Below are 27,969 nucleotides of genomic sequence, written 5' to 3'. Positions count from 1 at the left end.
CGCCCTGCCCCTCTCCACTGGCACAGGTGGGCCAACAGGCCCCGCCCCTTCCCTCCTATGTGGTGCAGGTGAGCTAAACAGCCCCCCCACCCCAACACTGGTGCAGATGAGCCAAGAGGCCCCTGGGGCAAAGCCTCAGCTGTTGTCATAACTCCATTAAAGCCAAGAGAGCGATGACAATGGATCTGCCCCCTGAACTTGCAGGGAACGCAGTGGCGGAGGGGAGAATGGGCAGCATCCCCAGGCACAGAGTGAAGGCGGAGACCAGCCTACCTGGAAATGTGTCTGAACGGCAGGTCGTCCCGGTGATAGAGAGTGGATGCCCAGAAGGTTTGGATCTTCACCCCGTGCTGAACGCACACCCGTTGCAGCGCCTTCTCCACGTCCAGCTCCTCCTTCGTCGCCTAGCACCAACGGGGACAAAAGCAGTGGGACGCTCTTCTGTCTGTGCACCCAACGTGCAGCTGGACACGCAGCTGAGCGCGTCTGGGGTACCTCACGCACACTGACCCCCGCTCCTATGTCCTCCCCTTTGCCAGATTTGGCTTTGGTCTCAATCCCTTGCACCCCTCCCATTAAGAGATGAGCACAACCAAAATGGCAACAATTCCTATAGACAGTATATCCTGGGTTCCATTTATTAGATCAACACACATCAGCTGTACCCAGCTGCCCCTCGTCCTGTCCACTATTACAGCCTGATCCCGCACCCAGGGTAGCCAATGGGAGTCCACAGGCCTTGGAACAAGCTCTTAGTTGGCCAATTTCTTGTAGGCATCATAGCAAAGTTGGCTGTTAGGAAGGAATTTGAAGGAGAAGAGGAACAGCTCAAGGAGGGCAATTCACGGGCAGAGGGCAATGTGGCAGAAGGCATAAAGGACTGGGTCCATGGCCCACTGATATGCAGGGGAATCTTTCCACTCACGCAGTGGGCTGTGCATCATGCCCAGAGAGAGTTGCAGGATGGATGGTCAAGTCAGGCGCCGCTGGTGGAGCCAGGAGTCGATGTGACAAGATGGGGTAAGTAGGGAGGGCACAGCTGTGACAGACCTTAAACTCGGGTTAAGCTGCTTGTGCTGGGTGGATTAATGGATTTTTAAATCCAGATCAAGGCAAAGGCATGAAATTCTGGCTTTCCCAAGGACTGTGGCTAGGGTTGCCAACTCTGACTGAAACTATTCCGGGAGATTTTTTCCCCCAGCATGACATAGTGTCATTTCCTTCAAATATCCTAATAAAATCTCCCGGATTGCTGCGGGAGATCGATGCCGATTCCAGGAGACTCCAGGTCAGTCCTGGAGAGTTGGCAACCCTGGCTGTGGCTGTGATTCAGATTGGTGGCTAGGGACTTTGCAAGTTTCCAATAGCCACTAACAATCAGCTCACTGAGGATAAGCTGACACAGCCCCCATCACTGCCCCAAACCATACATCTGGCTCCCTCCTCAGCCCTGTTCTGGCCTCTGACACATAATTGGGCAGTTCTGATTCCAACCGGAAGAGGGCAGTGGTGGCCCCTCCGCGCCAGCCAGTTCATCATCATGACACTTCTACTTCTCTGACAGCAGGAAAATACCCTGCTGCTCCCTCCTTGCCCAGGCAGCTGCTACATCAGAACAGTCAATTCCTTATTCTCCCGTTGAGCTTCTCCTCCAGAACTGCTGCGCAGAAACTGGTGAGCTCCACTTCTGCCAACGGAATGACGTCCCACCATCAAGACAAGTCTCTCCTCTTTTGCTTCCTCACCGTTCTCCGTCTGAATGCAGGGGTGCCCTCACTGCCTCCATTTCCCTATACACAGCTTTGCTGGGGCCTCCTTGCTCCCGCTGCACCCTGCCTGCCTGCTGCTGGCTCCCAGTTTGGGCAAGGAGCCAGGGTACGGCAGCGTGTGCACATCATTTCTGCAGTTTGAGGGGCACACAGCAGTTTCCAGTTGGAGGGAGAATATTGCTCCACCCTTGAGTCTCAGCCCAGCTCTGTCCACCAGCATCCAGAAACTGCTTTAGAATCATAGAATATCAGGGTTGGAAGGGACCTCAGGAGATCATCTAGTCCAACCCCCTGGTCAAAGCAGGACCAATCCCCAACTAAATCATCCCAGTGCCTCAGAGTGGCCACTTACAACCAGCACCCTGTATCCTGTATCCCCTATAGGTCACCCACAATTGATTCCTATCAGCCACTTGGACTTAAGACCTCCCTGGGAATTAGCCAGCTTCCGAAGGGTTAATGACATGACAGCAGCAGAGAACATCTCTGACACTGAATTCACAGGCCAGGCAAGTCCAATACTGCCTTGCACTGAAAGGGCTTGCCAATTTTATGTTGAGCCAACATAGTTCAAACCTTTCCTTTACCTCTTCATGGAAAGCCACGGCAGTCACGGAGCCCAGCTGCGTAATAAGATCATGAACCACATCTTCTGGATTCCCTTTCCTTACCACCAAATTACTGCGGACACACAAAATTGGAATGAATTAGGCTTGATGCCATTATTTATTATTATTAATTATTTGTATGACCGTGGCGCCTAGGAGCTCCAGTCATGGACCAGGAGCCCACTGTGCTAGGCTCTGTACAAACACAGAACAAAAAGACGGTCCTGCCCCAAAGAGCTTGCAGTGTAAGTATGAGACAAGAGACACCAGTTGGATACAGCCAGAGAGAGGCAGGAGCATAAAAAGAGAGACAATATTTATTATTGCCTTTCTTGTCCTTTCTTCTCCTTTCCCCCACTTTCATCTGCACATGGACCTCACTCTTTATGACCTGTTGAATGCAGACTGTGTGGGATCATAGTTAAAGTGACACTGTCAGGACATAAGAACTTAAGAATTGCTATACTGGGTCTGACAAAGGTCCATCTAGCCCAGTATCCTGTCTTCCGACAGTGGCCAATGCCAGGTGCTTCAGAGGGAATGAACAGAACAAGCAATCATCAAGCGATCCAATTTAAACTTAATGCTTAGACTATGCAAAAACACTGCTTCAAGAAAAGGCTTGGCTGGGTTTTGGTGGGGGCCGTAGGGAGACATGCCGTGGAAATGGTTGTTTGCCTCTACATTCTCAACATGGACTTGAGAGATGTATGCATGGGGAGGCACCACTATGCAGTGATCTAAGGTGAGGGAGAGTTACGATCTGGTCTGTTAATACTATGGCATTGAAAGGACATGCCAAATATTAACAGATGGAGCATAGGTCTGAATGTTCTTAAAAACCAGAGGTCTTTGCCATTTGAGCTAAAGAAGAATCTCTTATCTGCAGAGATGTTAGGTCTTATATGTGGCCTTTGTGAGTCAGTCACAAGGCATCACACGTGTTTGAGCAATTCTGATTCTCTCCTGTACAGGCCAGTGGCACATACACATACTGGCCAGTTCATTACCTTTGTTAGGGATTCTAATTGGTCCTCCTAAACTAGCATAATCCCTTTCACGGACCATAGTGTATTGCAGACCTAAAGGAATTCTTCTGGTGTTGTGATCCACAACCTGTCACCACTGCACCCCCTCAGGAGAGGGGCAAGCCAACTGCTGCATATTCTGCTACCCAAGGGCTAACATTATCTTGCTGTGATAATAATAAAATTAAGAAAAAGGTGCTTGGAAGATTTTAGATCCTAATAACTTTCCCTGACCAGCATGGACAAGAAGATTTTCCTGAGGACTGTGTTATCAGTGGTATAACACCGAGCTATGGGCTATACAGAAAGCCATGGCCCATGTTGGTCTGGGAAAACATCTTTCACACATCAAGGGCTCAAGCCAACCACGAGATGAAACTCCCTAGGGATAGGAAGGATGGTCCAATGGTTAGAGCACTGGCTTGACACTAGGGAGACCAGTGTGCAACTCCCTCCTCTACCACAGCTTTCCTGTTACTTAGCCAATCTATGCCTCAGTTTCCATCTACAAAATGGGGATAAAAGTACTTCCCTACTACACAAGGGTATTGTGAGAATAAATACTTTATATAATGTGAGGTGCTCAGATATTATGGTAATGGAGGCCGTACAAGAACTTTAGATAGATATCCCATAACTGCTGACCATGGGGTTTCTTGCATAATCTTCTGAAACATCTGGTGCTGGCTGTTGCCAGAGACAGGCTATTGGGCTAGCATGGGAATTCCTGTGTTTTTATGGTACTAGCAACAGGTGGTCAAACATGGTTGTCACTAGCATTGCTTGCTCCATAGGACAGACAAGTTTTAAGGAAGAGGAGGTGGAAGAATAAAGTGGGTTAAAAAATAAAACACTCGTGTTTATGACAAATCCCCCCTGTACCTTCCTTTTTTCTTGAGTGTTTGTCTTAGATCCTTCACGCTTTCCAGTAAAAATTTGAGTCGATGAGGCCCAGTCTTTGGGAAACCATAGTAATAGGTTCTTAGGTATTGTCTTGGATCAAAGCAGTAGAGAGGAATGACATAGTCTGCGTTATTCTGAGCCCAGCGTAGTACCTGGAAGTACAGAGAGGAGCAGTTAAAGACGTCAATACTCCATGTGTTCTCTTTCTGTACAGCAATTAATAGCACCATTTCAATTTGTCTTTATTCAGCCTCGTAATGAAAAAGGAAGACATGCAACTGGATATTGTACTGTAGGTTTATTATATTACAGGGTCTCTCCCTCTCTTCTAGGGCCTGATCCTGCACAGACTTTGTAGGCAAAACTCCCATTGACTTAAAAGAGACCAAGATCAGAGCCCCAATGTGTCTATCACCTTGGTATCTAGGTGCCAGCTATAAAAATTAGATATTTCCTCAAAGGGGCTTACACAGCACGGAGGTGAAAGGTAGATACGTCCATGCCAACTGAGTCAGTAATCACATCCCCACAGAAGCGACAAAGAGTCCTGTGGCACCTTATAGACTAACAGGAGCATAAGCTTTCGTGGGTGAATACCCACTTCTGGGTATTCACCCACGAAAGCTTATGCTCCAATACGTCTGTTAGTCTATAAGGTGCCACAGGACTCTTTGTCGCTTTTTACAGATCCAGACTAACACAGCTCCCCCTCTGATACTTGATCCCCACAGAAGGGCCTCAAGGCTAACTGGGGAATGCTGCTGTTTTACGGCTGCCCTCTCCAGCCTCCCCCTTCCCATGCACAGAGCTGGAACCCTTCATTGCAGTTACCACGGGGTCTGGGGACAATGAGGCAGTGACAGGGGCACTCTCCCATGCCATCCCCACTCTTGCCCTAGGCTGGGATCTGCCGGACTCTCAGACCCTCTGCTGGCAGGCGGAGAGGTTAAAACGTGGCCCTAATTTAACAGGCTAAAATGTGTGGACAGCGTCCAGAATAAGGGTCAGGGTACAGGGCATGAAAGCCCCCATGGCAATATTTGTAATAGGGGTGGTGGTATCTCCAGAGTGCTGGTCAAATTCCAACCTGGGCAATTGCCATTGGCCTCCGTAAATTCCCCTCTAGTCACACAAGACACTGCATTGACACTTGGGCTCCTAAAACTGGTAGCATTGGTAGCATTGCTATGTGTCGCTCAGAGCTCTGCCTTTCACCTCCAAAGATCCCGATAGCTCCCACCCCTGCCTGCCTCCCAGGGGGGACGTTTGCAATGTGCTTGGATGGCCGGTGCTATAACAAATACCTGGCGCAAGACGTGAGATCGCCAAAGAACCATCCCAGCTATCATAACCCCTGGATTTCCTGGGGCAATGCAGATTATTATTATGCACGGATCATTCCTACTGTCAGCGGGGACATCAGAGAGCCCCTCTCCCCCACCCAACAGGCCCTGCTACCCCCCGCCAGCCCCCTCGCTTCCCCCACTCCGAACCCTCCCGCCGGCCCTGCCCGTGTGGCCTCAGCAGCAGGCTAGGGTCCCCCAGCCCGCTCCGGCCCCGGGATCGGCGCCCCAAACCCCGGCTCTCAGCAGCGGCCCGCGGGGGCGGAGCTCAGAGGCGCCCGGGTTACATAAAGCCACGTGCGGGCAGCACGGAAAACAGCTGCAACGCGCCCCCGGGCCGGCCGGCCGGGCTCCCGGGCGGGCCGGGGGGGCTCAGCGCCCGGGGAGAGGGTGGCCCAGCCCGGTGCCCCGCGGGCTGCAGCCGCGGCCGCGCCCATCGCCCCCAGCCCGGCCGGCGGCGCCGCCTGCCCCCACCTCGCTGTCGTGGTAGCGCAGGTCACTGCGCAGCAGGCAGATCACCGTCCTCGGCGCGGCCCCCGCCATGCTGCCGGCCGCCCCACGCCCGGCCCGCGGCTGCCCGGCTCGGAGGAGGAGCCGCTCCGCAGCCCTGGCCAGGCGCCGTGCCAAGGCCAGCCCCTGCCGGGCGTGCCCCGGCCCCGCTACGGAGACAGGGCAGGGCGACAAACGAGGGGCCGCGGGGCAGGGCTCAGCCGCCCTGGGTCGCTCCGCCCGGGGCTCAGTTTGCGCTTACGGGCGGCATTTTCCCACCTGCTTCCGGCAGTCACGCCTGATTTCCAGCCGCCGTGATCTCTCAGTGCCTAAATGCAGCTGCCCCCCAGGTTTTCCCATTCTGGCCTACAAACAACTACCCCGTCCCCCACAACACAAGGTCCACATAGCAGCGCCGCAGGGTGGCCCTAGTCTAATGATGATTGGGTTATCTGAAATGTAAACAAATCAATCAACTCAAATCTCCCAAGCAGAGATTTTCCCCTGAAACAGAAGCGCCAGAAATGCCATGAAGTCTACTATGGGATTTGCTCCTGCTATTGACCTTGGGCAGCGGTATGAAACCTTCAGAGATCGATAGATACGCGGCAGCAAGGTGCACAGGGCAGTAAAAGTAACATACACCAAAGCATTCTCTGTCTATGTTGACAGCCTGGAAAATAGACCCAAGCTATGTCTAAACTGGTACTTCTGTCGGTATAACTGGTGTCGCTCGGTGTGTGAAAAAACACCCCTCTGAGCGACATCAGTCACACCGACAGAAGTGCTGGTGTGGACAGCGCTATGTCGGCGGGAGACGCTCTCCCGCCAACATAGCTACCGCTGCTTGTTGGAAGTGGTTTAATTATGTCAACGGGAGAACTCTCTCCTGTTGGCAAAGAGTGGCTACACGAGCAATTTCAAAGTTGCATCGGTACAGCTGTGCTGATGTAAGCTCACTAGTGTATTCATGGGACCAGAAAGAGAAGATATGGTGCTATCTGGAGGAGATACCGGGGAAGGAGACCCTTTTTCTCATCATCCAGGCAGTCTCCCTATAGACCTTGTCTCCACAGCTCAGAACAGAATGGCTGAAATCTCCTCCGTGGTGCGCATATAAGGGAGTGCTTTCAGCAGGTTCCTGGCAAGTTTTCAGTGGGCAAAGTTTGGGTACCTCTGTGATGGAGCAGATCACCGTCCTCGGCGCGGCCCTTTAGCCCTGGGTGGGCGCAAACCCAAGAGGAGGAGTGGGAGGAAGCAGGCCACAGAGAGGCTGTGGAGCGGCTCTGGTATCTCCTGCTCCCTTATGGAGAGCAGTGGATCCACATAGCAGTAATAGATCCTGGCTCCTGCACCTCCCACCTCACTCCTAGCTCTCTGCTTTGTTCCACCCCACCCAGAGGTGCATAACAATGGCATGGATTCCCCAAGTCCGGCCTTTGCATGCACAGGGTCATATTGGTTCAGGCTGGGGAGCCTCGATAAAGATTTGCCCTGTAAAGCAGAACCCATTGGTGTATAGGCCAACTTCCTAGGGAACTCACCAAATCGTTATTAACGCTTATTAAAAGCGACTGGTCGCTACCGAGCATCAATAGCGTCTTTTATTCCTATCACTAATAACTGTGATTGGAGTCATAGGCTTGCCTCATCCCATTGCTTCTGTAGTTCAACGGTGACACATCCCTTACTCAGAGTCCAGATTACTCACAGAATTGTCCTCGAGACCCATTTTGCATTCAACATTTATACTTAGTAACAAAAGGATTTGTGCAACATTCCTTACCTACCTCACTGGGTGTTCAGCCAAATTCCACCCCCAGGGGAACTCTACTGGCGCCCAGGGTTAGGATAATAGACCGGGAGGGGGACTGGGATGCGGCATCCAGAAAGTGAATTGCAGCAGTTCACCTGGGCGTCTGGCCTTAGTCCTGAAGTTTGGAACGTTCCATTGATTCAGTTTTTCCAATAGAGCCAGATCCTGATTCCTGAATGCTCCAGAGAAACGCTTGGCTGTTGTGACACCCAACTTGCATCGAGCAGGGAGTCCTTGTTTTGTTTCCATATTGAGCACCAACTCTTCCAGATCCTCAAGATCCTTAAAAAGCTCTTTGCAGTGGCTGGCACAAGGAAATGATACTGATTTTCCATGTGACTCATAATTCCCTGGTTTCCTTCTTTTCCCTGCATTGCCATATTATATCCCTATATACGAACCACACTGATTCATCTCCCACAGCTCACACTGGAGAAAAGAAAGGCAGAGCTGATAGCTAGTTTTATAAATTCACCCATTTAAAGCAACACTGTCAGCTAAAGAATCGTATATTGTGGACAAGTGCATGTCTCTCCCTATGTTACTAATAGCACCGTAGGTAATTAGAAGTGAAGGGGTTTTAAAAATCCAGTTTACAAGTCACTGTTTAGACTCTGTTTATATTTCCCTCAGTTTGGATAATGACAATAAATGAAATTGGTTTCACTTTTGTTTATAGTCCAGTTCTCAGTGCTGCAATGTTTGGGTTGCAAATGTAATAGTCAAGGGAAGGCCAATACTTGTGATCATGACACCACCTAGTGGCTTATGCAAAGTAAGCAGTCACGGGATAAGAGGGAAGTTCCTCTCCTGGATCAGGAACTGGTTAAAAGTCAGGAAATAAAGGGTAGGAATAAATGGTCAGTTTTCACAATGGAGAGAGGTAAATAGTAGGGTGTTGCGATCTGTGCTGTTCAACGTATTCATAAATGATCTGGAAAAAGAGGTAAACAGTGAAGTGGCAAAATTTGCTGATGATACAAAATTACACAATAGTTAAGTCAAAAACTGACCGTGAAGGGTTACAAAGGGATCTCACAAAACTGGGTAACAAAATGGCAGTTGAAATTCAATGTTGATAAATGCAAAGTAATGCACATTGGAAAATATAATCCAAATTAGACATACAAAATGATAAGGTCTAAATTTGCTGTTACCACTCAAGAAAGAGATCCTGGAGTCATTGTGGGTAGTTCTCCAAAAACATCCATTCAATGTGCAGCGGCAGTCAAAAAAGCTAACAATGTTAGGAACCATCAGGAAAGGCATAGATGAGAAGACAGAACATATCCTAATGCCACTATATAACTCCATGGTACGCCCACACCTAGAATACTGCATGTAGTTATGGTTGCCCCATCTCAAAGATATATTAGAATCAGGAAAGGTACAGAGCAAGGCAACAAGAATGTTCAGGAGTATGGAACACCTTCCTTACAAGGAGAAATTTAAAAAGACAGCCTGTTCAGCTTGGAAAAGAGACAACTAAGGGGGGATATGATAGAGGTCTATAAAATCATTAATGGTACAGAGGAAATGAATAGGGAAGTGTTATTTACTCCTTTACGTCACCAGAGTGGCAATAAGATGGACACCTGAAGACAAGCGAAAACAAGGCTGCCCCAAAACAACATGATGAAGAGCTGTGGAAGCCAACCTGAAAAACCTGGGGCACAGCTGGGGAACCATTGAAAGACTTGCTAGAAACAGACAGGAGTGGAGGAGTTTCATCCCTGCCCTAAATGCCAGAGGTGTAATGGAAACATAATGATGATGAAGATAACATAAGAACCAGGGGTCACGCAATGAAATTAATAGGCAGCAGGTTTAAAGCAAACAAAAAGAAGTACTTCTTCACTCAATGCACAGTCAACCTGTGGAACTCATTGCCATAGGATGTCATGAAGGCCAAAAGAATAACTGGGTTCAAAAAAGAATTAAATAAGTTCATGGAAGATAGGTCCATCAATGTCTATTAGCCAAGATGATCAGAGACGCAGTCCCATGCTCCTGGTGTCCCCAGGTCTCCAACTGCCAAAAAGCTGGGACTGGACAACTGGGGTTGGATCACTCATAATTGCCCTGTTCTGTTCATTCCCTATGAAGCATCTGTCACTGGCTACTGCCAGAGCTCAGGGAGCTCTTCTGTATCTTTGGTGCTGAAGATTCAGGGTTCAGTCCCCAGTGGTGATGGATTACCAGTCTGATAAATATCCTTTTAAGCAAATTGCTCAAAACAAAGGACATATGGGTTCACCTGTGCTGAGAGGACAGCTGATTCACAGAAAGATGTCAGTCTGTTTCTGTCACTGTGCTAAAATGACACTTAAAGATGCCTGACAAAGAAAAAATGTGCTCTGCAATTAAATATTGTACCCTCTTTTCCTTCAGTTATGGGCTGAGAAAGCTTCAGACCTATTCCTTGAATCTTCTAAAGAGAACTCCAGCAAAAATAAACAAGACAAGACTTGATATGTCTAGGGTTAAAGAAAAGCCAGGAGGAAAAAAATCTAGGCTAATTGTACACTCCATAAAGAAATAAAAGAATGCAAATTTTATTATATTACTATTTATATTACAGTAGTGCCTAGAGGGCCTATTTTAACCACTGTACCTACACATAATAAGAGACAATCCCTGCACTGAGGTGTTTATAATCTAAAGAGACAAGATAGACAAAGGGTGGAAACTGACTTGCCCCAGGTCAATGGAAGAGCCAGGAATAGAACCCAGACCCTTGGTGTCCTATTGCAGTGCCCCATCCATTAGAGCATCTGCTTTATTTCCTTTACAGCTCACTTTTAAAATCAGATGCATTTTTAATAGCCTGTGATGGGGTGTACCTATCCCACACCAGTTAGACAGTGGTTAACCGAATGCTGTGGGCCGAGTAAGCCACGCCCCCCTCACCCCTGCTGGGCATGCGCCAACTGGAACCAGAGTATAAAAGGGAGTAGCTCACCTCAGTCTGGGCTGGTCACTTATGGGAGTAAATTTGTGTTGCGGGTGCCTGCTGGAGTGCCAGAATACAGAAGTCAGCTGGGTTAAGACTCGAGTGGACCCTCAGACAACTGCTGGTGGAGAGACAGTGGAGGCTGAGACTACTGGCATTGGAAGGAAGGGTAGGAAGCAGCTCAGGGAATGGGACTGTAGTAATGGATGACTGGGACTGATCATAGAAGTAGGTAGTTCTCTGGGTTGGGACCTGGTGGGAGAAGGGTGGGTTGATGCCTGGAGGGATCAACTTGGCTGCAGAAAGACAGCCTTACTGATTCTGGCCATTGGGCTGTACTGCCCTGAGTTGCAGGGCTGCTACATAGACCCAGGCCACTTGGACCATTAAATACCCATTTGGCTAATCCCCACAATCTGACACCCCATGATGGGGTGTACCTACCCTGTGACATAGCCAAATACCACTTCATATGCAAACCAGAATTTTCTAAGGCATTAGACACTATTAATAGGCTCCCTTGTTTGTTTCCTGGCTATAACAGTTTGTATTTGGTTAGGTTCTTTTTTTATGTATGTGGTCGTTTGCTCTCCTTTGGCTCTCTATGTAATTCCCCTCCCCAGCCTATGCTCATATGGGTTATTATGAAACCATGCTCTGTAAACGAGCACATCATAGGTGTGTGCATGGAGTGTGGGGGTGAAAAGCAGGTTGTGCCAAATATAGAAAGCAAAAGAACTGGCATTGTGATCCTTGGACTGCAGTGTTTTTCATGCCTGGATTTTCCGTTCTGGCAGATGCGGACCATAAGAACAAAAGGTATTTTGTTCTGCTGACACCTGCCTCTCTGCTCCAAAAAGGATGCCAGTTTTCCATTCTCCCTTTAACAAGCAAAGCCTTCTCACTTTGACCAGCAGTTGCTGCTGCATGGTGGATGCTTGATCACCTGAAGTCTTTAAATCAAAATTGGATATCTTTCCAAAAGGTACACTCTGACTCGACTACAAGATACAGTTTTAATGTGGGAATCCCAGGGTAAAATGCTATGGCCTGTGTATAGAGGAGAGCAGGCTAGATGATCATAATGGTCCCTTCTGACCTTAAAACCTATGAAATGTGTTCAGGACATTCGCACCTGTCTTCCTGCTCTATGATTCAGCAAGGCCATTCACTCTAGGCTTCTGGGTCCCCAGCCATTGTCTCTTGGGAGGAGACGGGCATCTCACCCCAGTCAGAAGGGAGAATTTCCAGGCTGCATAGCCCCCTGATTATACTGTGACTTCACTAGCAAAGAAGACTGTCTAAGCAAGCTTGCTCGCTTTATCTTCAGAGAATTGCCCACACAGATTTTTCAGTGCAAGCACATTTATTCAGAGTAAAAGCATTACAGAGAAAACGTATTGAAAACAGTAAAAGAACCTACATAGGTGCTAATAAGCTTGCCAGAAATCACTCCCTCACTCCAACAAGGACTCTGGTTGGTGATTTACTTTTTAACCGCCCCCACCCAGGGGTTTTCCTGTGGTCACCAGTTCAGCTCAAAACAAGGACACCCATGACTCTGAGACTCACTCATTTATCCCTTTGGGCCTTTGAAGAGACATAGGATAGGTAATCACAGACCGTGACTTTCTGCTCAAAGTGAAACTTCAGAAAAGGGGGGTGAGTCATTTACATTCCCCTCACCCAAAGTATTTTCTAAGAAACCCACTTCACACGTATTGTTCCTGTAGTGGTCTCTCCCACTCAGAAGGTCATTCCGCCTCACTACGGCTGTCACCAATAGTCTGGGTCTAACCCTTCTGGCCAGGCTGAGCGACAAGCAGTCTATGGCCCAGAGCCTCCTGGCTGGGGCAGACAACTAACCGTCTGTATGGGTAGGTAGCCAGCCCCAGGGGTGTGTGTGTATGGGTGGGGCTGGCAGCAGAGAGTATGGGGACCAGGGCCCACCCTATTCCACTGAGTCCCAGTCCAGGGCCTTGATAATGGTGGGTGGTGCTGCCACTGGGTCAGCGGGGATACACAAACATGCTGCCTCACTTCCCGGCAGCACATTTGGACCAAAGTCTGGTTCCCTTGGGCTACTTCCCACCCAACTCTGTCAAGCTTGTGTTCTGTCTCACTGCCGCACAGTCAGGTAGCGTTCCCTCCAATACCTTTTCGAAGCCTTCAGCCTCCTCCATTAATGGGGTGCTGAGCTACTGGTCCTGAGTCCAGCACAGGACTCAGCTCCCTAGAAGAGACATCTGCCCCCTTCCCTGGTCCAGGCCCAACTAAACTACAGGGCCCTCCCTTTATACTTCCTGTTCCACCCTGATACTTCTGGGAAAGGGGGCGGGGCGAGTTTGGCCCTGCCCACCAGGGGTGTCTCCCCCTCGAGTCCCAAAAAGTTCTTTGAAGTTCCCAATACTTCTCGGAGATGGCATTAGTTGCATCTCCTAGAGAGGTTACATACAATTCTACAATAACACATAAGCAAATGTATTTTTAATACAATGGACCTCAAAGGTATTAAACTTAATTCAGTAAGGTTTGTCCAGGATATTGCAAGAAATTACCGTAATTGTCACAGGGACGTTTGGGATGGGGAGGATCAGGCCGTACAACCCAAAACTACTTGAATTCTAGTCTGGGGACACAAAGATCAGATTGGCAAATTCTCAGCATCTGTTCCATGTGATGTGAATTCAGAGATACTCTCTCCAGGCAGCAGGGGGAACCAGGACTTAGACAAACAAGAACTTGAAGCTTATTAATAAGGAATAATTCATTTTGCAAAGAAAATAAACAAGCGTGCTGATACCTCTGCTTATTACATTATTTATGCTCTCCTCACTCTTGCCGGGTGCATCCCTTCTGTTATTGTACCCACTTGTCTTATTCCTCAAGTCAGATTTTAAGGCCAGAATAATCCATTGTCATCAACTAGTCTGTCCTGCATGAGCTCAGGCCAGAGAACTTCACCTAGTGATTCCTGCATCAAGCCCATAGCTTGTCGTTGAGCTAGAGCATTTATTTTAGAAAGCTTTAATGTCTGCAAGGGATAAAAAATCCTCCACATCACAAAGTAAATTGTCCCAATGGTTAATTACCCTCGCTATTAAATGTTTGTACCTTAAGTATATCTACTTAAATGACAAATTCTTCAGGAGGGGGCATCTTTTAGTTAACTGTATACGGTAGGGCTCTGATCCCTGATAAGGGTTCTCTAGGCACTACAATGAATAATGAGGAGGAGGAGGATGGTAAATGATAATTCAGCTACAGTATCTTCTGTTGTCTCCTCCTTGTTGAGCGCTTCTAAGAGAGATTACACTTTCTGATCCTCCAAGGCGCTCAGCACTTTGTCCCTGATCCAATAAAGCACTTACGCCTGTGCTCAACTTCAGTATAGGAGTTGTCCTATTGACTTCCATCAGCATGGGATGGGATCAGGCCCCAGATGAGCTCCTTGCAGATGATGTGTGAAACGTACATCAGCCACTGGATAGCATAGCAATACAAAATTTGTTATCCCCAGTAATGCTGGCAAAATTCTATCCTGGCATAAGATCATGTAGGTGAAATTGCAGCTGGAGTGGTTTCATTTTGGTTAAGTGAATCGGAGGTAAAAACCAGAGGCCAGATCTTCAAGTGGTGTGGTTCAATATAGTTCCAATGAAGCGACATTGACTTACACCCTTTGAAGATTTGCCCCACTCTTAAAATGGAAAGTTTAAATTCTACAGTTTTTCAAAGTCAGAGAAAGAAGCATGGGCTTATGGTCACAGACACAGGATGGGGAACCAGAAGGTCTTTGTCTCTCCAGCTCCATGCTTCCTGCATGACCTGGGGCAAATCCCTTAATCTCTATTCTATTATACAGGTTTTATACTGCATTCATCGCTATAGCATCTGAGCGCTTTCCAGTGGTGAATTAAGCAACAAGACTACACATCTGTCACGTGTTTATTCTCTCATCTTCCCAGAGGGAGAAGCGTATGCAGTGGAGTGTCTTGTTTTTGGTAGGGTGTAGTTGTTGGGTTTTTTAATACATTGTGACAGGGTTCACTCACTGCTGGGGCGCTCCCTTGTGGCTGGGTCTGGGGATCAACTCCCATCTGGTCTAGCGCCCCCTTCAATCACTCACTCGCCCTGTGGCCCTTCTCACTCTCCAGGATTCAGGGTGCTCTCTCTACATGACTCTGATCACCTGGCCAGAGGGCTTATAGTTTCCCCTCCTGGAGTATCTATGTCGTGCCAGACCAACTGACTGGATGCCACCTTCACCAGTCCTGTGCCACTTCCCAGTGGCTGGTAGGGGAACCTGGGCCTGCCCACTTCTCTAGGTTCCATGCCAGGGACCCGACAATCAGCAGCCAAGGTCTACACAGTCTCAACCCTTGCTGCTCTTTCCCTGAGCTTCTTCCTACTCTGCCTTCCACAGGCTTTCTCCTCTGCAACTCCTCTGTGTAAAACTTTCCTGAAGGGCTAGGATCCCAGGGCTTTTGCTCCCCTCTGGGTTTTCTCCTACCCACCTCTCTGTGCCCAGAGTGACTGCAGTCTTTTTCCCTGCAGCCCCCTTCTTCTCTCGACTTCTTGGCTTTCTACAAACCCAGCCTTCTGCTGCTTAGCCGCCCTTCATCTTCAACTACTACTTATCAATCAGGCCTGACTCTCCCCCAGATGCAGCCTATAAGGTTAATTGGCCTCTTCTGAGGCACCTTATCCCCTTCACGGCTGGGGTGGGGTGAACACCACATCAAATATACCTATACCTGTTGCTATGTGTTTATGTTGGAGAAGGCAGGTCAAATAAATGTGCCGTGCGCTCACAGTGGAAGATGGTGTGGTTTGTGTGGGTCCTTAGTGTGACGGGTTGGGTCACAGAAACCCCTTTGGGACTGCCATCTGATATGCCTAGACTACCTCTGAGCCCGTTTTCCCTGCCAGCTTGGGACTTCAGTACCTTGCCTTGTTTGAGCCAGACACAGATCTGAAAACACAGATCCAAGTCTGAACCATGTCCCCCCACAAGCTGCAGGCTTAACTGAAAACAGCTTAAGAAGTGCTCCTGTCTCCAGCACTCAGATACCCAGCTCCCAATGGGGTCCAAACCCCAAATAAATCTGTTTTACCCTGTATAAAGATTATACAGGGTAAACTCATAAATTGTTTGCCCTCTATAACACTGATAGAGAGAGATGCACAGCTGTTTGCCCCCCCCCCCCCGGGTATTAATACATACTCTGGATTAATTAATAAGTAAAAAGTGATTTTTATTAAATACAAAAAGTAGGATTTAAGTGGTTCCAAGTAATGACAGACAGAACAAAGTGAATTACCAAGCAAAATAAAATAAAACGCACAAGTCTAAGCCTAATACACTAAGAAAGTGATTACAGATGAAATCTCACCCTCAGAGATGTTCCAATAAGCTTCTTTGACAGACTAGACTCCTTTCTAGTCTGGGCCCAATCCTTTCCCCTGGTACAGCCCTTGTTCCAGCTCAGGTGGTAGCTAGGGGATTTCTCATGACTGCAGCCCCCTTTGTTCTGTTCCACCCCCTTATATAGCTTTGGCACAAGGCTGGAATCTTTTGTCTCTTTGGGTCCCCACCCCTCCTTCTAAATGGAAAAGCCCCAGGTTTAAGATGGATTCCAGTATCAGGTGGCATGGTCACATGTCCTGTGAGACCCCCAAACCTTCATTCTTCCCAGCCTGACTCACAGGAAGGCTTGTAAGTAAACAGAGTCATCTACAGTCAGTTGTCGTAGTTGATGGGAGCCATCAAGATTCCAAACCACCATTAATGGCCCACACTTTGCATAATTACAATAGGACCTCAGAGTTATATTTCATATTTCTAGTTTCAGATACAAGAATGATACATTTATACAAATAGGATGACCACACTCAGTAGATTATAAGCTTTGTAATGATACCTTACAAGAGACCTTTTGCATGAAGCATATTCCAGTTACATTATATGTACACTCATTAGCATATTTTCATAAAATCATATGGAGTGCAACGTCACACTTAGTTCCCAGGGGAATTCGTTCCACAGCCTCAGATCGCCCGTGGAGAAGATTCTGCCTGCCACACAGATGAGCTTTACTCCTACGATTGAGAGTTCCACGATGCCAGAGGGGCAAAGCTGTCGGCCACAGTCTCTGGCCCTGAGCTTTAGATGGTTTTTTAGGTTTCCTGGGCCCAGGCCATGGAATGCCTTGAAGATAAGGGCTGAGACCTTTAACTGGATTGGAAATTCTATGGAAAACCAGTATAGCGCATGGAGCACAGGTCTGATGTGTTGGCAATAGTCTGTGGTGTTGAGGAGATGCACTGCAACATTCTGAACTACTTGATCTTGATCTTGATAATGGAGATATCCTATCTCCTAGAGCTGGAAGGGACCTTGAAAGGTCATCGAGTCCAGCCCCCTGCCTTCACTAGCAGGACCAAGTACTGATTTTGCCCCAGATCCCCAAAGTGGCCCCCCCCTTAAGGATTGAACTCACAACCCTGGGTTTAGCAGGCCAATGCTCAAACCACTGAGCTATCCCTCCCCCCTGTAGCTTTCCTGCCCAGGTATATCACACTGTGGTAGTTCAGCCAAGAGGTGACAAAAGCACGAATAACTGAGGTCACGTCTTCATCAGCCAGGATGGGAAAGTGTTCCCTGGGCAAGAGAAGATGGTAGACAGCGTAACTCAGAGATGCGCGGCTATGTGAGAGCTTAGCGAGGAATCCAAGAGTATGCCTACAGTAGGGACTGAAGTGGCCAGCTGTGGGTGTGTATCTTCAACCACCAGAGACCGCACTGTGGCTGTAAGCTCTTCAAAGTGCTTTCCTCTGCCCAACAGCATCACCTCCATCTTACTCAGGTTCAGCTTCAGCTTCAGCCAGCTGATCTCATCCACGCACTGGGCCATCGTGGGGGTAGTGGTGTGGTCGGATGTGGCGAAGGATAGTCAGAGCTGTGTATCCTCTGCAGACTGTTGGCACTTGAGCCTGTTGTCTGACCTGTTCACCTGGTGATTCCACGTAGGCAACGTGTACGGGGGGATGTGGGATCGTCTCCCCCCCTCCCAGATTTCTGCTTGGCCTGTTGGGGTGGGGAGGGAGAGGAGGTCTATCCTTCTCCTGTTGTGCCTGCCCCCCGGCATGCTCATTCCCTGTCCCTGGCAGCCATGCATGGAGGTGGGAGGGGTGCAGCCTGCCACCGCCGCCTCCTCAGCCTGGCTCTGGCAGGCAGCCACTGTGCTGCACAGAGCAGCAACCTGGAGCGGCCGGCTTCAGCTGCATGAGAAGAGGCTCCTTCCCGCCAAACATGCCGGGGGGCAGGTGCAGCAGGAGGCGGACAGAGCCCTCCCCACCTCACTCCAGAAATCTGGTGGAGGGGGGCAGAGTGCGGGGGGGGGGGGCACTTGGTACAGGACACACATGGAGCCATCACATGTCCTGCCCCCAGAGTCAGGAAGCATGCGTTGTCTATGCATGTAGATGTTGAAAAGGATGGGCGAGAACTGATTCTTGGGACCTCCCCAAGTGAGGGGACGTGTGATGAAGGCACAGTGTCCCATTACTATTTATTTGGGTGCATCCCTCCAGGAAGGGCTGAAACTATTTTGGCACATTATCTTGCCACCTTTCTCTGGGGTGACAACAGAATCTCATGATCAACAGGGTCCAAGGCTGCAGAGGTCCAGGAGGCTGAGAATGGATGATTGTCCTCAGTCCATTGACTGGAGGAGATCATCCATCAATGCCACTAAAGCAGTTTCAGTTCCATATCCTGGCCTGAATCCAGCTTGTGCCAGGTCTAGAGTGTTGGCTTCAATTTGAGCTTATAGGCAGCCTTTTGCTAGCTTGTCTATGGGCATGCTCAGGAACCAAAGGTTTGATGCTGGGTGGTAGTTGGCTAGAACTGAAGTAACCAGTGCTGAGTTGTTGGGTTTTTTTCAGCCTTGAAATAGCCAATGGGCACTATTTCTCTGTAACAGGGAAATACTGATATTTCCCTATCTCACAGGGGCCTTACGAGTATTACTTTGTTAGTGCTAGAGGTCCTTGGATGGAAGGTGCTATTAGAAGTGAAAAGTACTGTGTACGATAAAATTTATAGGATATTGCAGTCGAATAAACCCATCCTGCATATTTAAAGACCGGTTAAAAGGTTTAATATCCATTGGTTTTAATCAATATGACCAGATAGTTTTTAATGTGTAGACTATGAAGAAGATAGAAATACAGGAATTGCCAAAGTAGATCACAGCAATGGTCCATTCAGTCCAGTGTCCTGTCTCGGACAGTGGCCAGTACAAGATGTTTCACAGGAAGATGCCAGAGCCCTGCAGACATCAGTTAGAGAAGAACCTCCCCACAGGGAATGTTTCCCTCCACTCTCCAAACCTCATGCTGGGTTTTGCTTTCGAGTGCAAGGAGTTTATAGCGCGTCATTTCGGGAAATCATGAACGCGGTTTTGCCAGGTCATAATTACTAGGAGGAAATGTCTTTATTAGCATCGCTTACACTTCATGTGCAACCGGATTTCCACTTAGTGACCAATCCTGAGGTCCTACCAGAGTTTCAGTCAATTGAGGGCAATGGAAGTTTTGCCTAAAAAAAGATAAAAGGAAACACTGAATGAGGATGTTGGCTCTTTGGCCCTGTGTTGGCCTGTACCTGTCTTCAGTGGGACCAAGATCTGGCCCCCTGTCGCTAGGAGAAAGCAAATGAAAGGAAAGAAAAATGAGTCCAACTTTTCACTCCTCCCCAAATCAATGTTTAGGTGCAAATAATATTTATTGTGGTCTCTGCCAAAATGTGCCTAAAATAGCTTGCGGCTGTAGCTATTTAGGCTGGGAGATAGAGCAACTTTATCCTGCCCCTATTGTGCGAGCACAGCTGGATTTTTGCCATTCTATCCTCATGGGTTTTCCACAGATCCATATTTCAAAGTTACAGCTCATGCAAAATGCTACTGTGTGAGCTTAGACAATCTTAAAAAACATTAGTCATGTTTCCTATGCTGCTTTACTGGGTTTCCTATTTGCAATCAAATTATTTTTAATTTCAACCACATTCCTATTGTTTGCCAGGGAGATAATCATCTTATCTCAGCAGCTGGATAGTTCTCTACTTTCTCATGTAGCTTCAGATGGATTAAATAAATACCCCAAACACAAAACACACCAAGCTGGGTGAAAGGGCATTTCATGATCACAGGCTGATTGGAGGTTTAAGAAATGTCTTCTTCTATTTTGGGGGGAGGGAGGGCTGGGGGAGAAGAGAGGGAAGGACCAAGGCATAGCTGCCATTATGCAATGAGCTAATTTGCATGTCTGCAATTATTTTGCATAGAACACTACACATCTTAACACAAAATGTGGGTGCATTTAGTGCAGGTGAAAGGCATCGGCCCATTTGATCACCAGTGATGAGGAAGGGCCACAGATGAGTGTCCCAAGCTCACAGAAAGAGAGAACCTATAGAATCTTAGGACTGGAAGGGACCTCAAGAGGTCATCTAGTCCAGTCCCCTGCACTCATAGCAGGACTAAGTATTATCCAGACCATCCCTGACAGGTGTTTGTCTAACCCTGCCCTTAAAAATCTCCAATGATGGAGATTCCACAACCTCCCTAGGCAATTTATTCCAGTGCTTAACCACCCTGACAATTAGGAAGTTTTTCTTAATGTCCAACTTAAACCTCCCTTGCTGCAATTTAAGCCCATTGCTTCTGGTCCTATCCTCAGAGGTTAAGGAGAACAATTTTTCTCCCTCCTTGTAACAATCTTTTATGTACTTGAAAACAGTTATCATGTCCCCTCTGTCTTCTCTTCTCCAAACTAAACAAACCCAGTTTTTTCAATCTTCCCTCATAGGTCATGTTTTCTAAACCTTTCATCCTTTTTGTTGCTTCTCTCTGGACTTTCTCAAAGTCATAAAGAGGAACTGGGGTCAGATGTTTATGTGAAACAACTCAAGAAGGGCAGGGATTATAAAATCATGAATGGTGTGGAGAAAGTGAATGGAGAAGTGTCATTTACCCCATCACATAACACAAGAATCAGCAGTCACCCAATGAAATTAATAGGCAGCAAGTTTTAAAAAAAGGAAGTATTTCTTCACACAACACACAGTCAACTTGGGGAACTTGTTGCTAGATGATATTGCAAAGCTCAAAAGTATAACTGGATAAAAGAGCAAATTAAGTTCATGGAGGATATGTTCATCAATAACTATTACCCAAGATGTCCAGGGACACGACGACATGCTCTGAATGTCCCTAGCCTCTGACTGCTAGAAGCTGGGACTGGAGGACAGGGGATGATGGATCCCTTGATGACTGCCTGTTCTGTTCCTTCCCTCTGAAGCCCCTGGCCTTGGCCACTGTCAACAGAGAGGATACTAAGCTAGATGGACCATTGGTCTGACCCAGTATGGCTGCTCTTATGATTGGAGTAAAGTCAAAGGCTGAGCAAAAGAGCGTATCAGAGGGAGCAGTGAGGAGAGAACCCTAAGTAATACCCACTGCTCTGAGGGGGTGTTGTGGGAGTCCATGGACAATGGTGTCCTGCTCCTGTACAAGATATGGACTGGCTACGGAGCTAGCTTATACATACAGATGTGTTCATCATAAGATCCTTCAGTGCTCTGCCAGGTATGGCTGAGGCTTGTTTAAATAAGGTATTTTACACACAGTGCCCCCTAGTGGCTGAACAGGTTAGCCTTCCATTACAACAGGGGTCGGCAACCTTTCAAAAGTGGTGTGCCGAGTCTTCATTTATTCACTCTAATTTAAGGTTCTGGTGCCAGTCATACATTTTAACGTTGTTAGAAGGTCTCTTTCTATAAGTCTATAATCTATAACTAAACTATTGTTGTATGTAAAGTAAATAAGGTTTTTAAAATGTTTATGAAGCTTCATTTAAAATTAAATTAAAATGCAGACCCCCCCCGGACCAGTGGCCCGGAACCGGGCAGGGTGAGTACCACAGAAAATCAGCTCGCGTGTCGCCTTTGGCACGCATGCCATAGGTTGCCTACCCCTGCATTACAAGCAGAACTCTGCCCAGATGTGTATGTATGAGTCACAGAGCGCTTTCTTCTCCTAGACTTCTAAATGGCCATCCCCAGGAGATGGGTTATGAGTAGCTCTCTGGATTTCAGGGGCATCATTGTTCTGCAGAGCAGTGCCTATCCCCATCTTTCCTTCTGCCCCAGACACAACAATCCTGGGTCTGAGTGTACAGCTCAGTACTGAGTCAGGGACCCTGTGGCTAGCAATCTGCAGACGATGCCCTCTGATCTGTAGGACGTGCCCCAGAATGGCCCTCAGCAGCTGCATTCCTGGAAGGCCTTCTCTGCCTCTGTCTGCCTGCAGATTTAAAGGGGAGCTCAAATTGATTGGACAACTGCCAATGGGATTTGAAATCAGGTAGCCTAATTTTCAGAGGTGCCAAGTCCCTACAGCTCCCATTTACTTGAAAGAGAGGGATAGCAACTCCACACCTCTGGAAATCAGATTGTAAATTCAGATCCAAATTCAAGTTTTGCAGTTCTGTCTCATCTCCAGCAGAAGGTTGCTAAGATATGGGCTTCTGTGACTGGGTGTATTGGGCATGACAGCACCCAAATAAGTCTGGCCATTGTAGACATCAAAAGGGAAGGAGTTGGATGGGCCCGCCAATGGGCTTGCAGTTCTAGCCACATTGCTGTAGTAAGTGAAGGCCCTAATGAAGGCCCAGTATGAGGCCTGAGGCCTGAACCAAACTAAAGTAATGGTCAAGACTTTGCTAATATAAAGCAAAGTTAAGCTGTGAGCAAGAGGCAGGCCCTGCTCACAGAAGCTGGCAAGAAAAGGGCTGATGTTGCATAAATGTATATTCACCTAGCACAGTTAAAGTATAAACATGGTACCAAGACACACTATACTAAAACATTCCACAGATAACATGGAACAGGCCGACCCATCCCAATGACAGGGGCAAAAGGGTAAAATGATGGATAGAGTTGTTTTGATTGAACCAACATGTACAAGGTGAGAGGCAGCACCTTACTACGTAGGGAGGTTGTACCTTGCTACGTGAAGGGATTGCACCTCAATACGTCAGGAGTGATGTGTAACTTGTTTGTACCCGTGTATAAAAATGTATCCCTGGGGTGGTGTCTTTGTCCGGCCACGGGGGCAGTGGAAAGTCCCGCCACTGAGCCGGGTCCTTGCCAAGAGGCATCTATTAGTAGTATGCCCGGTAGACTAAGTAATCTACGGGGAACTGCAATTGTGTCCGAGGTCGCAATAAACCTGGCCGAGGTGCCTTTGTACCTTACTAGACTCTGTGGTTATTGGGGGTTCTTGTCGGGTTTGCTGTGTCAGCTATTTGCGCAGAGCTGGGGCAGCACACAGAGGGAACACACGCACGCAGCCGAGTGATATCAACAGGAGAAAGCAGAAGCACCACACCGGTAGCATCTGACAACAATTGCAAGCTGCAACAGTGGCCCGCCAGGCTAGAGGAATAGCAGCAGTGCCTCTTACGGATCCTGCAGGAAAGAAGCAGCAACGGTTACAGGTACTGGGTAGACAAGAGGGGTCTAGCTGGCTGGAGACCTGAGGCCTGGCCAAGGAGATGTTGTGGATATGGACAGATGGGACACTCAGTAAAGGCTTGCCCTCAGGTGAACCAGGGGAAACAGACAGAATTTCTGGGGTGAACTACAGGAAGAGCCACAAACTCCTCCAGAGACTAAGAGGAATGAGGCCCAGTCGAGAACATGCTATGCCTGTGGGTAACTTGGACATATCAGAAGTACCTGCCTCTATATGAACCATGATGGCAAGGGTGACTCTGGGCATGAGAGGTACTGTACGGGCCCCAAGGGATAGTCTGCCCACTGCCAAAGCAAGGGCAGCACAGGTATGTTTTGCCTGCGGGGTGGCAGGGCATTTAAAACAACATTCCCCTCTTAGAGAAATGAGTGGCAACCAGAGAAAAGAAGGGGACCCCAGAGAGAGAGGGGAAAAAAGGAGGGGGTGTCTGGGGACTGGAGTACACCGGAGATTGTCAAGGGAGATGTAGCAGTGATGGTCATGGACCTGGCAGGGGGTCATTCTGCACTCCTGGTAGTGGCTAGGAAGGAGCTAACACATGAAGTAACTGGGATAGAGAATGCCCAGGCAAACCATAGGGACAAACACTAGAGTGAATCAGACTGCAGTGGGAACTCAGACCCTGCAGGAAAGGAAAGACTTTCCAGACAAGAGGCCTAGGAGAGAGGATGCTGAGAAACCAGGGCAGAGAATACTAATAGCTCTCCGGGTACAGAGGCCTGAGAGGGAACCCAGACTAAAAGGGGCAATGATTGTTATAACCTTTCCAGGCACAGAGGCCTCGGAGAGAAGACCCTAACTTAGCAGGGCAAAAGACCAGATAGGAGGAGACGTTACCCTCAAACGTCTGGCAACCCTCCAGGATTGTCCTGGAATCTTTAATTCCTGGAGACGAATCTATAATTAAAATTTGTCATGTGATGAAACCTCCAAGAATACATTCAACCAAAATTGGCAACCCCATCCCAATCCTTTCTGTGGTGGGGGAGGTATGTCACGGATGTACCAGGTCCTTTGTGACCCCTGGCTGGAGGCCTGGCAGTCCTACCACATCCCTCCCCAGGAAAGGAGCAGTGAAGGGGGGGGGTCTCCCAGGCCTGCCTAGAAAAGCTGTAGGGAAGCAGCCAATTGAAGCATAACAGGCTCAGATAAAAGGCGCTGCAGGAGTTGAGCTAGTCAGTTGCTGGCTGGGATCAGAAGGGTGAGGAAGGAGTGGAAAGCTTTGAAACTCTCCAGGCGAGGAGGTCTGGGAAAGACCCTGCTCAAGCCAGGAACAGACCAAGAACCCAAGGACCGTAACCCTAAGGTAAAGGGTGAAGAGGAAGGGGCTACGTCAGAAGTGGCCCAGGGAATAGCAGCAGCAACTATTAAAGGAAGCAGCACGAGGCTGCTATTTGTAGGGTCCCTGGATTGGGACCCTGAGTAGTGGGTGGGCCCAGGTCCCCTCCTCCCACCCCATCACTGGCAGAGTGGCCAAAGCCCTGAGAATCATAGAAGATTAGGGTTGGAAGAGACCTCAGGGGGTCATCTAGTCCAACCCTCTGCTCAAAGCAAGACCAACACCAACTAAATCAGAAGGGGACAAAGTTTCATTTAAAAGCCCAAGAACAGGGCTGGAATGTACAGGGCTCAAAGACTGGGCTGAAGATGGCTAACCATTCGTCTGAACTTCATTGTCCCTGGAAGGGAACTGAACTTAAAGAAGTGACCTGGCTGGAGACGTAGGACAATAAGAACCTTTACAGGCGAAGCGTCTCTAGGGAGAAAGCCCTTGGGCACTGCTCTATGCCAAAGCAGGCACGGACTTAAAGCTAGCCCAGAAGAGGCTAAGGACTGAGCCCAGCGACAGGCCTAAAGGCTTTAACAAAGGCACAGAGACAGGCCCTGTTTGATCCTTTACCCTGGAAGGGGTTTGTTTGTTCGCATATTGAGTGAGTGAGACTTGGCTAGAGGGGTGAGCCACTGAAGACCCACCTGATGAGCTTAATAACCAACAGGGGGCACTGGGAGCAGAGAGTGCAGGTTTGCACCCCAAGCAAAAGGAGGCACTCATGAGAGGTGAGTGTCCCCCCGTCACAGCTGCAATTGACTGCGCAGTGGAATATCCTGCGGGTGAGTGACACTATAGAGAACTAAACTGTGCTGTATGGAACTGCTGCTTTCACCAAAATCTTTCCTAATGTGGTATGCTGAGTGGGTTACATCCAGCTTCCTCATGACCAAACTGCTACTGCTCGTATGTTACCACAGACGAGGAAACCAAGACATATGGCTTTCGTGATAAGAGATTTATGCTTGTCGTCTGTGGAGCAGTGCTGCAACTTTCTATACAAGCCCATTTATAAAACAAAACATATGTAAACAGTCGGGTTTTCATTGTTTCTGTGATTTCTCTCCCCCTCATGACAGATGCAGAGGAAAACCTGCAGATTTCCACGTGACTGGGTACAGCAGACAGATGGATTTAAAGCCCATAGGACAGACCCTCAGTTGGTGCAAATCAGCGTAGTTGCACTGGCTTCAGTGGAGCCACCTCTGTTCCACAGTGTGGGCCAATGTGCATGTTTGGGATGAAATAAAAAATTTAGGGATAGTGGCTGCACTCACATAGTTCAGCTCAGGTCAGAAGAATATGAATGTACCAGTAGACCTATACTACCCGCATCCTCAGCAGGAATAGGGTATTGAGTGCAAAATATTGACCGAAGAGGCAACTAACTCCAGTAAAATAATTATAACAAGTGACTTCAACTAACCTTATCTGAGCTGACTAACTTTCACATCAGGACAAAGTTTGAAGAGACCGGACCAGATTCTCAGCTGTTGTAAACTGGTGTAGCGCCACTTAAGTCAACGGTCAGGACAACTCAGACATTTTAATCCAGATCTGGACTTTTTCTGCAGTTCCATTTCTAGCCTGGACGCTGTCCAGTTACTACAAGTGATGGGCCAAATTCAAGAGGTTCAAAGTTTGGGGCTTTGTTTAGAAAAGTGTTCAGATGCTTCTCTGGACTTCCTGGGGAGCTGTAAACTCAGGCTAGAAATCCAGGCTATTCCCTGGGGTTTGGGGCCTCTCCCAGCTGCAATTGCCACAAGGCAAGTTTTCCTTACTGATAGTCCTGGCCCTGGCTAAAACCCATAGTGTTCTGAGCTAGACCTGGCCCTGGCTGAAAGGTCCATACTGTATGTGCTTTGCCTAGAGAGACAGATCATATAATGACCTAGGGCTTTCTGTCCAGCACATTTTCACCAGCAGAACTCTGACTAACACAAAGGGTGATGCCCTTGTAAGCGATCTTCAAAGGATTCTGGTGTGTGTGTGGGAGGGTCTTTGAAAAATGATCCCATATGGTGTTAGTTTATCAATCCCAAGTGGACCGGCTCTTCGCATTTTCGCTCTGCCCCTTTTGGCACTGAATTCCCCTGTGGTTGGTCCATGCAGATAAGGGGTTTGCAAGTCGTGGACCAGAGGCAGATTAGAAGCCGAATGCTACTCTCACCCCTTATTGCATGGGCAATATGCACAAGGGAGCAAATCCATTTGTTGTAGCCATGCAATCGATCTCAGAGGAGTTACACCCAGCGTGGGTGAATGTGACCCAGGGCGCTGGAGATAATGGAAATGGACAAAAGAGTTGAGCTGTTTGAGCCGGTTCATAGCTATTGGCAATTACCTTTGTTATCTTCCTGTATATGTCACATTAACCCCTCCGGGTTTTGTATCTTGACACCTACAGGAGCTCAGCTTTCTATTGTTAATGGGAAGGTGGGTGAATGCACACAGTAAATAGAATGAAGAGTCTGCACTGAAGCTGACTGATGCAAACAGGACCCTGTAATGCTGACTGAACACCCACCCTGCTGCCTGGTATCACCACACAGAATCTTCCTAAATCCTGGACTGGACTATATGGCCAAGGAAGGGATAGCAAGCTACACCACAGTGAGAATTTACTACCTAAAATCTCCCTTCAAGCTGTGTTTTTGCTCAGGAATACTGTCCTGTGAAATAAACACATTGATTTTTTTTAAATCCAGAAGTAACTGAAGGTGTCTGCCAATAGACTTACTTACTAAGTGATAACATACTAGTATAGGTATACAGCATCATTTGTAACGGAGAAACTCAAGGCACTTTACAACCTAAGTCTAGGGAGGATTTCATCCACCACTGACACACATGGAAGAAAGCCTGACAGCTGTCCAGCAGCCACAGCTGCACCATACCGCAGTTTAGGACAGGAGCTGAAAACGGATATTGTATCCAATAGAAAGCATGGGAGCATTTTAGGTTAGGCAGAGTGTACTTAGGGCCACGGGAATCTGGTCAGTGATCTCTGGGCCATGTATTCACATCCCACAGAAACCCAAATATAGCCTGTAGGAGTCAGATACAGTTGAATAAAGCCAAATATCTATCCCCCAATGTATAAATAAAACAATATAGTTGTTCTCAAC

The 27,969-nt window shown here is 48.1% G+C and overlaps 1 protein-coding gene across 4 annotated transcripts in view; it reads right to left on the bottom strand.

Annotated features, from left to right (window-relative positions):
- Positions 1 to 6,562, bottom strand: part of LOC101943853 (cryptochrome DASH-like) — a 30,623-nt gene extending 24,061 nt beyond the window's left edge. The window contains exons 1-4 of one of the 4 annotated variants that reach the window (XM_042859625.2): positions 6,420 to 6,562; positions 4,288 to 4,460; positions 2,357 to 2,450; positions 274 to 404 (exon numbers count right to left, since the gene is read on the bottom strand). In XM_042859625.2, coding sequence (XP_042715559.2) covers positions 274 to 404; positions 2,357 to 2,450; positions 4,288 to 4,460; positions 6,420 to 6,500 — 479 coding nt within the window. In that variant the 5' untranslated portion in view covers positions 6,501 to 6,562. Of the gene's footprint in view, positions 1 to 273; positions 405 to 2,356; positions 2,451 to 4,287; positions 4,461 to 5,612; positions 5,759 to 6,125; positions 6,368 to 6,402 lie in introns of those variants that run through there. The other 3 variants (XM_065582690.1, XM_005297138.4, XM_005297137.4) reach the window with 3 other exon arrangements.
- Between the last annotated feature and the right edge of the window lie 21,407 nt (positions 6,563 to 27,969).

The sequence above is a fragment of the Chrysemys picta genome, chromosome 2 (genome assembly GCF_011386835.1).
Source record: "Chrysemys picta bellii isolate R12L10 chromosome 2, ASM1138683v2, whole genome shotgun sequence".
Classification (NCBI taxonomy): domain Eukaryota; kingdom Metazoa; phylum Chordata; order Testudines; family Emydidae; genus Chrysemys; species Chrysemys picta.
This window is presented reverse-complemented; position numbering and strand designations above follow the sequence as displayed.